General features: G+C 29.5%; 2 protein-coding genes across 2 annotated transcripts in view; one reads left to right on the top strand and one right to left on the bottom strand.

Moving 5' to 3' along the window:
* Positions 1–2804, top strand: part of LOC105365401 (zinc finger and BTB domain-containing protein 41) — a 5637-nt gene extending 2833 nt beyond the window's left edge. The window contains exons 4-9 of the mRNA XM_011503544.1: positions 1–100; positions 312–509; positions 591–830; positions 918–1162; positions 1278–1671; positions 2431–2804. The exon at positions 1–100 is cut by the window's left edge and continues 2 nt beyond it. Of these exons, the coding sequence (XP_011501846.1) occupies positions 1–100; positions 312–509; positions 591–830; positions 918–1162; positions 1278–1671; positions 2431–2694 (1441 nt within the window). The 3' untranslated portion in view covers positions 2695–2804. The remainder of the gene's footprint in view (positions 101–311; positions 510–590; positions 831–917; positions 1163–1277; positions 1672–2430) is intronic.
* A 623-nt stretch (positions 2805–3427) lies between these two features.
* On the bottom strand, positions 3428–5207 carry LOC105365357 (Jumonji domain containing 7). Its single transcript, XM_011503495.1, is given in 5 exon segments — positions 3428–3637; positions 3730–4006; positions 4381–4593; positions 4596–4856; positions 5040–5207. Coding segments are annotated over 5 exon segments (1005 nt in total). The 5' UTR covers positions 5104–5207; the 3' UTR covers positions 3428–3447.
* Positions 5208–13383: the final 8176 nt, after the last annotated feature.

The raw sequence follows: 13383 nt of genomic DNA, 5'->3' as shown, positions 1-13383 counted from the left end.
TGTCCAAGCATCTGAAAACAATCTAGTTTATACGGTGCTTGGCTCTAAAAAGCACATTAGATCAATGGATGAAAGTAGATCTGATGTTGAATATGTCGAGGTATGTTGTGGTATCATAATTATTTACGCACTACATCGGTATTGACTTCCCAAACATTATCGACTATTAAATGACCCGGACAATTGCAATCGACTACATTATCTACCTAGTTACTTAATTATTCTAGTCGCCTAATTACAATTTAGATATACGTATAATGTAGCCCGTATTCTTTTCTTTCTGTTTCTACTCAACATCGACAACCCTCTAGATACAAAGGTATAGAGATGATAGTTTGCCCGACGATGGAACTATTTACTACGCTGTAAACGATGGCGACGGTACATATGTTCACGCAATGGAAGAGGATGACCAACAATATCAGTACGTTAACGAAGAACCTATGGACCAAGATAATCAGGAATGGGAGGAATCCAATCAAACCGCGGAGGATCAGCAGGAGGAACAGGTAAGTCGCATATCGCAAGGAACAGGCGCATATGCCGTCAACGTATACTTTGAAAATAATAACGTTCGTGTTTTATCGTAGACGGAACAAGATCAAATCTTCTTGCACGAAGATTCAGACGGGCAGTTGTATTTTAAAAACGAATACGGACAATTGCAACCAGTTTACATGACTCCCGATGGAAATTATGCAATAGCGGAAAACAGTAGCGACGAGCAGGATAGCCAGGGAGGAGATCTTAATCAAATACAAGAGGAGCAGGCGGAAACGGATAGTTACATAATTCCGGAGCTTGACGTTAAGCAATTTAACTCGAAAAAGGTACTGTGCCCCGTCTAGATTTCATTTCCCGGCATATCCAGTTTCTCAATGCATCCAGTTTCTCAAACGCTTAACAATGTTTTGTAGATCGATCAGAGTCAAGAGCCTGACAACGACGACAGCACTGTAACAATATCACTGATTATATCGGAAGATGAAAACGGACAAAAGCGAACTCAAGTCATAATACCGACTCCAGCCGAGTCAAAATGCGACATCTGCAGCAAGACGTTCAAAACGTCCTTGCAATTACTTAAGCACAATCGCTTGAAGCACGCGAGGGAAGAAGACATTACAACGAGAAACTTCCCTTGCGATATGTGCCCTAAAAGGTATCGTATAGTTGTATAATAATCAATTGATTAATTAATCGGTGAATTGGTAAATAAGAGGCAACGATAAGAGCGATAAGATATTCCTTACACGCTTATTTGCTTAAATTCGTAGATTTTCCGATCAAAATTCCTTGGCTCGTCATCGAAAGACTCACACCGAAAGTCGACTATTTCAGTGTTTGGAATGTCACAAATCCTTCCCCACGGCCAATACACTGAGGAAACATTTGTCAATGCATAATCCGGATTCTCTTCCATTGCCTTGCATTTATTGCGGGCGTCGATTTTCCGATAAAGTCAGTCTTACAAAACACGAGCAGTCGCATTTAGCTGGGGAAAAGCGAACGCACGTTTGTGACATTTGCCAAAAGTGTTTCTCGAACATCACGGACTTGAATATCCATAAAAAGCATCACGATCCAGATAGGAAATTCGACTGCGGTGTCTGCGGACGAGAATTCAATCGATTAAATAATCTACAACGCCACATGATGGTACATCAACAGGTAATTAAACGAGCTTTACAATTACAACCCATCCATCTTACAATAAACAGTACGGTAATGAGATATCCGCCGCGTTTTATGACACGGCGCTTTAATTTAAAATTCTTAAACATCAATAATAATGATAATATCAAATGATTAAATATTAATAATTACACTTTATTAAAACGCTCATTCGATTATGTGATTCGAGGGCATTTTCATAAAACGTTTGCACTTGTTGCATTGCTTGGTCGTGTGACTCGACTGTGCGATATTTTTATGTTTATGTTGATGTGTTGATATGTTGATGCAAGATTTTGCGAGCATCGTCAAATTTTACGCGCAAATCATTAAGGTTAACATCATTTTAAAATTCGTCCACGATATCTTATCGTACGTGTGCGTAAAATTATTTCATTCAAACATTAATTAACGATCAATATTTCTTTTAATGCCACGTTTATTTAATCGTTATATCAGCGCCAAGCATCTCACATCCGAGCCAAATCGTTATATTCCATTCATCTGCCTGTCTACTTTAAATATCTATTTATTAATTATTACCTATTACCTATTAACTGTTACTTAATACGCAGTTGTAAAGCCCTAATTTACACGTAAATTTTGCTTATTATCTGCCATTACTTTTTATGACATTTACATACACGGACACGCGCACAGGCAGCATAGAATCTCTATAATTTTTTAATTAAAATAAATTTTAGAACAAACATTGTAAATGTAAAATGTAATTATGTTACTTGGTGGATATTTCAGCAAGAAGCAAACGAAGAGATTCTCTCCTGTAATGTTTGTGGTATAACGTACAAATTTTCAAGCTCTTTGACTAGACATATGGTTACGACGCATATGAATCCTGAAAAGCTTCGGCAGCAAGCCGAAGAACAAAGGAGGAAGCGTGAAAATAATTATCGCCGTTACTTAGAAAATCGTAAAACCTTCGAAAATCAACAACCAAAACGTGCTTATCGTCGCTCAATGGGCAGATTAATGGATGACGAAGAAGACGAGGCTGATTGATTTGATGAAGATTTTCAATATAACGACTAGTTATATTAGTCCAACTATATTGATAATGAGAGAAAGATATGTGAATTTGATTCAATATTTTTAATCGACTTCCTTTAAAATTTTTGGGGAAAAAAACTTGAATCAATCAATTTTTTTTTTTTTTTTTTTTTTTTTTTTTTTTTTTTTTTTTTTTTTTTTTTTTTTTTAACAAAACAAGAATAAAATGTAAATCGGTGTGAAAAAAACGAATTATTATCTTTATAAATGTGAAAAGTCGTCTGTTTATAAATAATTCGACAAGTATTTGTTGAATAGTCAAATAAATAGACGTTTTCTCTAGAATTGTATTCTAAGTACAAAAATTTGTAGAATTATATGAAACATAAATTGTTTTGTTCAGTTTCGTAACGTATTTCTTTTCATAAAGAAGACGACATTCTAACTAATATAGGACATTGTAATAATTAATGAAATCACTTGGTCGCGCCATTTGTTCAAGGCGATTGCGCACTTGTAGAAATAGGTCGTGCCTCTAATGCAAAGAGCTTGGACAAATAAAATCAAGTTTAAAACAGCATGGTTTTTGATACTATCAAGTTTAATTAATCATTTCTGAGCGATTAAAGTCAGATTTGAATTGTATCTTTTAAAATAATTATACATTGCTTTTTAAGTGCAACATTTAATATTCTATCGAATAATAATCGGTAGTCTATGTAAAATATTCATTTATTTCAGGCGAAACTGACTGCCTCTTCTGTATTATTTACACAATGTTTCTAGAGACTTATAATAAGCATATTTTATGTCGTACTCCATGTCATACCAATAATTTATAGCAATGCAAGCGTGCGATTGCTTTACATGATGAAACCATAGCGAAGGCAAATAAAAGACGTCACCTTTACTCACTTTAATGTCTAATTTCAGTGCATTCTTATATCTTGGATACCTGCAAGAGATTTTGTATAATTTATATTTAGAGTTATTCGTTATTTATAAGCATTGTAAATTAACGAGAGGAAGATAACATTGATGGTTAACTTTTCAAAATTGGGATTTAATGGATTAATAGCAATCCAAGGTACTAAGTCAGGCGTAACTTTGCCATTACAGTCGATGCATTTTTCCAGCTCAATGGCATTTAAATTTTTTATTTTGCATGTGGATTCGGTTATCCACTTTCCTCGCTCAATTTCTTTATAAGCAGCCAACGGATACATTTTGTACGGAATCCATGGGAGGTCCGTCGGTGGATGCAAAATAAATTCTTTTTCACCAGATATAACGCAATAGATATTTTCATATGGATCTTTGTGCACTGTTTGAACAGACAAAAAGAAAATTATTAAGAAATATTTAGACATATTTTAAGACTTATAATTATCTCGGACGAAAAAACCACAATGAATCTCATTTCTTTCATTACTCGTTCGATTATCTATTATTGTAATTATAATTTAAGCTTTAAACAAATATCGATTAAAGCGCAAATTCAACAAAGAGCTCTTTTATTTATTCAGTTTAGTTGCTCGATTGTTAATATATATATATATATATATATATATATAAATTAATACAAAATAAATACGGACAAAATAATTAGATTTTTCGATAATTACAAGCTTTAGAATGAAAAGTAAAACAAAAAGAAAGAAAAGTCACTGCGACCTTAAATGTTAATTTATACGCAACTGGACGTCACTGCCCTTGCATCTCCCATCCAAAAATTTACAGCATCCGGCTTTGCGGAAAATGCCTTAGTTGCCCAGGATAATCCACGAGAATCTATATCCCTCCAAAGTTCTGAAAATTCTTTCTCAAAATTGGAATTTTGCTTTTGTATATAGAAAATGCTGTCGTTGCGGGGCCTTTCCAAACTTTCTAAAAATTCATTCATTGTCATGCAAAGAACTCCTTATCACTCGCACCAGACAACTTCATCTCATTCGCAACGGCATCCGCATAACCATTTGGCGTTACAGCTACATTTACCATTTTATTTCCTATCTTATCTCTAAAGTATGGTGTACTCCAATTCTCTACGGCCTTCCAATGTTTAATTCCACCCCTCACGACAACTGGTATATTTTTCGACACGTAATTTTTATAAAAATCTAGCGTCGATATGCTTTCATATAATTCAGCAATTTTTGTCGGTATATACAATTCTAAAATCATTATAACTTAAAATTATTATTAGATAATTATTTTAATTTATGCAATTTTAAATATCACGATAAGCTGTCACGTGGTAATCATCGATTACCAATAATTATTACGTTAATTATTGCAAATTTAACACCTCGTAATATTCATGCGTGTAGACTACCTTTGGCGAAATGTTAACAAACCTCGAGACTCTCGGGATAGTACATGAAAGGCATTTTCAATCCTATTTTCACTCAAATCGTTCATACTTTTTTATTTACTAACAATTAACTCTGTCCTTACTTATACTAAAACAGTAACTTTATCATTCAGGATAGTAAAATACGATCGTCGAGCTATCGAATAACATAAGAAAAATGATAAGAAACGAAACTACGCGCGTCCTTTTTATAATAATATGATGAGAAAGGTCCGGAACATAATTTGTAATACTGCCTAAGAATTGTAACTAACGAGAGTAATATCTAGGAATTGTAATTTAATATTAAATTGATTTGGAAACTTGCCGTAACCTCAAAATAGTCACTATTGGCTAAAGCATAAACTTGTAATGAAGAGAGATTGATAACGAGTGAAAAATCTACTTTGACACAGAAAGTCGTTTTGTTTTCATTACCTGTCCGAAGATTGCGCATTACACTTTTAAAATCAAAGGCTTTCAACAACAACAACAACACACACACACACACACACACATATATGGATTAGAACAGTTAATTGCCTATGTCAAATCGAAATTTATTAAATGAAAATCTTGATCCGTGGAAACTTCTAGGAAGTTTAACAAATTAGGTACATCATTTTCCGGTGATCTATCCCTCCTCGATCTTCTGCATAGTTATTACCATCCCTCCGTGACCTAATACATATAATAGGACGATTATTACTGTGTATAGCAACAATGATCGATTTGTCATTAAGTCTCTCGTTGATATTTCGCGCAATCTCAATGCTCGAACGATGCTATACAAGAAAAGCATTGAAAGTCATCTCTTTTTTGCCCTGTATTTGCAGGCGTATCCCGATATATTATATCGCGCAGTAAACAGAAACTAAATTATTCAATGATTTGAGACCATTATTATTAAAATTTTACAAGGGGTCATTTCTCAAAGGCATGCTTCATTGATATGAAGCTATTTTGAAGTAGACTCATTAGAGATAGTACGTTTGCGCTATTTGCTGATTATTTTAGGCAGTATTTCCCTCTCTGGTTATTTCACAGCTTTTGCATTATGTTATCGAGCACTCGATAAATGATGTTACTCTTATAAGTACTTGGTGGCACTGTTTGACTGAATTCTTTATTCTCAATGTGCCGAGCCAATCTTTTATATATAACATATTATAATATATTTATGTTTATCAATGTGCTTTTTGGTTTGGAGTAACAACCGCATATAAAACAATCTTGTCTCTTGGAGTAGGGGAAAGTTTCAAACAATCGTAGTCCGGAATAGCTCGGTTATATTAAACGATTAATTCACAATGGCATTTCATTCCTTTGGCTCGTTTCCATTTTATTATTATATATATATATGTGTGTGTGCGTGCGTATATTTGGTGAATCAATTAAAAGTTTATGCATATACATAATATATAATATTCGACATCGAGTAGAGACTCAGAATAGAAAAAAGGCGATTTACTTAAAGTTAATTTTTTTTATCTAATCGGTAACAATGTTGTTTAAAGGTTGAATCTTTGAATTACTCAGGCAATTTGTGTTTCATGGAATAAGCTTTGAATGGGTGTAATCCATTCATATAGCCAACATTATTTATGCTCTCCTTTGTAAAATTAATAAAAAAAAATTATTAATAAACTAATAATTACATGACTAGTGATGCTGTTCTAGTGCTAAAGGTAAAACATGTGAAAATAATGAATATTTCTTTAGCTATGATGTAGCTATTTTCATCTTAATAACGTAAATGTTGACTACAAGGTAGATACGAGATTTCGTAACTATTATATTCTGTTTATTGTTTGAAATTGTTTAAATATACATCCTCTGTCGTAATGGTTAAAATATTATTTCTTGCAAGTAATTGAACTATAAAGAAAAAAAGAAATTGTCTGGCCGGCTTCGAACTTACTTCACATACATATGCATAAATTGTTATAATTACTTTTATCGCATACTTACTTTATTTTTCAATTTCAATCGATATTACCTACAATGAAAATAGCCGGATTTACTAGTTTATAAGCTTAGTTGGATATGCGCCCTTCCTTATCAATGACATTTCTTAATCGAGTGTTTAAAAAGAAATATTATGATTCGTGACGAAATATTGTCGGCATACCTCATTTTTCATTCTCTACATCTTAAAACACCTCTCACATCAACATCAAGGAATTTGTTTTCTAATAATGTTTATGCTACGGTACATGTATCGATAATCTGAATAATAATTTTTATGCCATATAGTCAAAATATTTTTACTATAAGTTGTTTGATAATTTTTCGTTGGGCTAGCGGTCATGTTACTAGCGACTTAATGTATTCTCAGCAACTAATTTACTCATTTCGATGTAATTTAGTTTAAAAGTAATTCCTTCTTGAACATGATTGCTAAGCACGCGTGTGTGTATGTGTTGGTGCAAAAGAATAAAAAATTAATCAAGTATACACACACGCGCGGGCAAACACTTTTTTTTATATTTCATTATATTATTAAATATTTTCAATCTTTAAATTTATATTCTCTGCTTCAATCATGAAAATATTACAAATTTTTATTAATGCAAAATCAACTGCGAAAAGAAAAAATTGTTCCAAATGCCAATCTATTGTATATATGTAAATCACTTCAAGCTAAAGGGCATTAAATAATTATTTTTAATTATATTACTGCCTTAAATTACCTTTAAAAAGCAGTTCTTGTCAAACTAGCAACATTAAATTCAACGGAATCGTGCAATTCTTCTAGTACTCTCGATTTCGCACAATATTATATTTTATGTTTCATCCAATTTTCATAAGTTAGTTATTTTTTTTTGTTTTTTTTTGTTGCGTTTTTAGCAACTTTTCTTTAACTTGACGAGTTAATCCAACGGGGATTTACATTATGATACAGTAATACTCGTATGGACGTTTTCTCTCTTAATATATGAAAATGGTCATTGTGACTCACTTTTTTAAAGTTCTAGAATAATTTTCGATTTTCCTGAAACTTTTGTTTTCGTCATCGTAAATGTAAAAATCATTATTTTTAAGAACTGCTTTTAAGACTATTAACGATGCGTATTTTTTTTGCTATTAGAGGAGTAGAATATCCGTTCTTTTTATATTTCTCAATTTTATCAGTTTTTTAATCATTACAATAAATTGTATTATTAAACTTTGTAATTTCTTAATACAATATATTGTATTCGAAACATATATGTATATAACTCGAGTCATTATTCAAACAAATAATGAATTAGTGAATATGCGAATTAAGGGTATGTCTACAAAATAGAATTTTAGTTATTTACATGTGAGTATTATAAAATGTTAAAATTATGGTAATTATATGAATTATCTAAATATAAATATAAAAAACTAGGTCTGTTATTAATTTGTAATAAAGCGATAAGAACTGAAAGATTAGAGAACTTTCAATGTTCACTCACTTTTTAATCTAATAAGCGAACGGCAAATGTATAATAATTAACAATATATTAAGTAATAAAAATATATTATAAAAAATATCCTTTTTATTTTCTTATAAAATAATAATCTCTATTTCCTTTATTATACGCTCAATAATAGAGCTATTTTTAAAGAGCTTAATATTTATGTTAAATCTTCAAACTAAAATTATATTATTACATAATAAAACAATTTTTTTACAAATTTATTACATTATTGTTATTCGGTGAAAGAAAGGGGCTTGTAAATATTATACTATATCTTGGTTTTTGACATCGGATACATTTAAAAAATTGTTCATACTGTTTTATTTCTTTATTATCTTTTTAATTGATTATAGATAATAATGATTAAAGGCTATTATCAATTTCTTACATAGTGGATCATGTAGAAGAAAGGCCTTGAACTAATCTAATTGAAGTAATTAACATCAAATTATGAACAAATTACAATACATCAAGTCTCATTTTACTAGATTATTTCTGTTGGCCAAATAAAAGTAAATGAAAAAATTGATAAAAGATTCCTTATCGTAAATAGCACCGAATTTATATTATCCCTCGCATTCTATTCAAATCCTTCGCGCCAATTGCTCATTGGATTCCGTTATCCTCTACCTCTACTACCCATCACAAGTAATATACCAAATAGAATGTAAATTTTTAAATTGGGAAGGGATTTCTGATACACGTATCCGGAGAACATAAAGTCTGTGGAATGTGTATTCTGCGTGCAGGAGTGATGTTATTTTGAAATAAAAAAATTTCTCGGACACCGTGCAATGGGATAATATGAAAATTTTTTCAATTGTAATAATTAATATTCTTTCAGTACCGACAAATATTATAAAAAAAATATATAGACGCATTTTTTATTCAAACAACGATTATATTCTTTAATTAAATATCTTTTTTTTTTATAAATTATAAATATTATTCTGTAATTTAAAAATATCGAATAATAGAAATAATTAAAGTTTCAGAAATAAGAAATCAATTATTAAAAATTATACCATATGACTGAAAATCTTTTTATTGAGTGGCATTTAAACGTGAATTTAAATACTTATGAAAATATGTCTCGTTTTGTCTGATAATTTACGTAAATATGAGCAGCATGAATATTGAAATTCATACTTAATTATCATTTCCCTTGAAATTGCAAATTTAAGAACATGTAATATTGAACAATGATAACAATAATAATATTAATAAATAATAATTATAATAATAAATACCGGTCAATAGTTATTTGCCGATGATAAATAGTGTAGCAGTTGTTGATAAACGGAAATAGGCTTTTCTTTTCTCTACATCAATCGGATTGTTTATTTTATATAATATATTGAATTATATATACATACTTTATATACTTTACATTACTTACATTACTTATATACTTTATATCTTATGAATATAATGAGTTTTTGCTATTTTTATTAAAATATTTTTATATATTAAAATTTTATTTATTAAAATATCTTTAAATATTGGATGTATACATGGATAAAACAACTTCTATTTACAAAAAAAAAAAAAAAAAAAAAAAAAAAAAAATAAATAAAAAGATCAGAACATATATCCATTATTCATAAGAAGCAATTAATTATTTTGGTTTTCAGTAAATGAAATCTCTATTTTTGCATATTACAAAATAGTAATTGTACAACATTGCAGGCTACTTGGTCCTAATTAAAACATGGATAAACTTGAGTAAAAAAAAATATATCTCGGCAGAATGCACCTATGAATTCATAAAGTGCAGAATAAAAGTTATTTAAGAAAAATCGTCTAATTTTACAAAAATTAAACAGTTACTTATTTTAGAAAAGATTTGTGCAATACTCAATATTAAAAGAATAAGAAAAGGTAAAATTAATTAATGAAAAAGACATTTATTAATTAATAATGTAATACTATGTTATTAAATTATATAGTAATAACAAAATAGTCATTTAAGAAAATTTTTGAATGTTATAATAGTTTTTGGAAAATCTTACGAATAGTTTTATTAAAAGGATATTTTATATAATAACAATGTAAACAAAAGTACTGCAAAATCGTGAAAAATATTTTAAAAAGATTTTACTATAATTCTGTAAGATATTGCACAAATTCGATTATAACTAAAGTTTCCTGTCATTCAATAATGTGTTGATTTAATAAAAAATAGATTTTTAATTTAAAAATAATTTATATACAATTCATAAGTCATATTTATTTGAATTATCGCGTATGATAATACATACAATCGTTTGACAGTTAAACCGATTTCATATTATTACATATAAAGAATTTAATCGTAATACTTTACGTGAAGCTAAGAACAAAAAAATTATATACGAGATAAATTACAATTGAAAACAAATTTGATTTCACTATTTGTACTTTTTTGGCATAAAAAATACAAACAAAGCATTTTTTCATTTCGTGATCAGAAATTTTAAATGATAATGTATTATTATTTTTAATTATGAATCTATTCTTTAATTAGATTTTCAGTTATCCACTTACGTAAGTGTTTCGCAATGAATACTCAATATAAAGTTCATGTACATAAAAAGAGTATTTTAATAAAAAAATTTTTAACGAAAATACCATGGCATTCTTATTTAACACAGATATAAAAAGTTTGAATTTAATGTACTTAAATAAATACATTAATAATTTTATATCACAAATATTTAATTAATGTAAGTATACATGGGCATATTTGAATAACAATATTATACAAATATAAGTGCTTATATGTATTAAAATACTTTTCAAAAATATTACTTCTTTTAAAATCCAACATGACTTTAGCAATAATTTGAATTTTATGTTTGTTGTTTATAATTTTATAATAAAAATTGTAAGGACATAAAAAAGAAAAGGTACATATTGACAAATTTATAATTTACAAACTTATAAGAAACTAAATGATATTCCGAGTTTTATCTTGATTTTTTTCAAATTTGATATGATTCAGTTTATAGGCGTAATAGTTTTACATAACAGGTTCGACTAATTATAGTTAAAACAATTCAAAAAAAAATTCGTTAAAAAATCAATTTTAATTTAAATAATTTTTTATTATATTGCAATTTAATTATTAATTTAAATTAATTAACTTAATCAGGAAAGTGTATATTTGCTAAGGCATACTTTGTTCTCTTATTATCAAATTCTTTTTATAACAATATATATTTGTTGGCTAAAGTAATTAATATTCGCTGAAGTAATATTTACATAATTTACATATTTCCTTGAATATATTCTACATGAAAACTTAATATATACTATCGACTTAGTAGTCGTATTATAATTTTTGTTTTGGAAAAATATATAAAATTGCTTTTTGTTAGAAAATCAACAGATTTTCAATTATATAATAGATTTTATAAAATATTTTGATTCTTGAATATTTTCTTATATTAAAATATATATCGTTTGATATTTATTAAAACTTTAAATTTTCGAATTCATTAAAAAAAAAAGTAAAAGAAAAAAAAAGAAGACATAGATGAAATATCGAAAGATAATTTTATGTATTTTATGTCACTCATTTCTAGAAATTAAAAATTATGCTTACGAAAAGACATCTTACGTATAGCGATGCGCAACCTTTGCATACGAGATAAAATATAAGAATTTTAACGAATGTAAAAAAAAGAGTTTCTTGTCGGTAATAATATATCACTGCTTAAACATAAACATTCACTATAAAAAATGGGATATAATTTTCAAACAATTTCAATATAAGACTATTCCCCTTTCAAGATACGTATAACATTATTCAGAGTACAACAAATAAAAAGTAAGTGTCCTTCATTTCGACCTTCTCGAATTAGCTGATTGATTTATTCTCACGTCCCTGTTTGATACTAATATTGTCTTACTATAGTACCCTAACCGCCGCGCATTTAGTTATTTCAATCATGGCTTTGATGACGAATGCGTAGGTCTTATCAAGTACTATACATAATCCAATATGAATTACTTCGCTTACCATAGTCCCCTGCACGCAGAGCAAAGAGACTGCACTTAACAATTGTCCAACTCGCGCACGTATAAGCAGCAATTATGCGTATGTACATGCACGCGCGAACGAAGTTTGAAATAAGTCAAATATCTTGAAATATCTTGAGAGTTTTCGTGACTTACGAGTTATTATAAAGCTATTATATAGAATATTATATAGAAATAAAAACGAGTTGAGCGTTAAATTCTTTTGCAACGTTCTTAATCGTTTGAATGCAGGCGCATGCGCGCACCGATTCCTTCGCATCATCGCCAAAAACCCTGGAAAAATCCGATAGGGGGCGGCTCGTGCCCCGGTTATGGCAGGACTAACCTACCTGTCCCTGTTGAACATTGTCATTGCGTCGCCGGCGAATTTTCAAATTTCGATTCAAATTTTCGACGCACGTCTTATGCAAAGCGTATCGTGACAGACGTTAAAAAACAAAGCAAAAAAAAAAAAAAAATTAAAATAAGCAATTATTCGGAAATGTAAATACGTGGAGAATAAAGGAAACGTGGACATGGTTATTAGAGCTATTTAGAGTAAAAGCGGCCAACGTTAATAATATGCCAAGTCTTTAATTTAGCAAGGATCTTTAAAAACTGACATAATTCGGCTAGCATTAATATTGGCAATAATATTTAACGCGGCAAGTCGAAAAATAGAAAATATAAGAAGTAACGTAATCAACGCATTTCGTCATAATCGATCAATTTAGTCCAATAAACTTTGGCGTTGAGTAAAGTAATCTTTATCTTTCCAACGTTCATTCGCCCTCTCTGTTTCTCTATAAGATGCGTCAAAGAAAGAGATAAAGACTAAAAGTACGGATTCCAATGGAAGAGCCTCTTCTTCCTCGACCCCCCCCCTCCCACCCAACC

Source organism: Ceratosolen solmsi, unplaced genomic scaffold, assembly GCF_000503995.2.
Source record: "Ceratosolen solmsi marchali unplaced genomic scaffold, CerSol_1.0 scaffold33, whole genome shotgun sequence".
Taxonomy (NCBI): Eukaryota; Metazoa; Arthropoda; class Insecta; order Hymenoptera; family Agaonidae; genus Ceratosolen; species Ceratosolen solmsi.
This window is presented reverse-complemented; position numbering and strand designations above follow the sequence as displayed.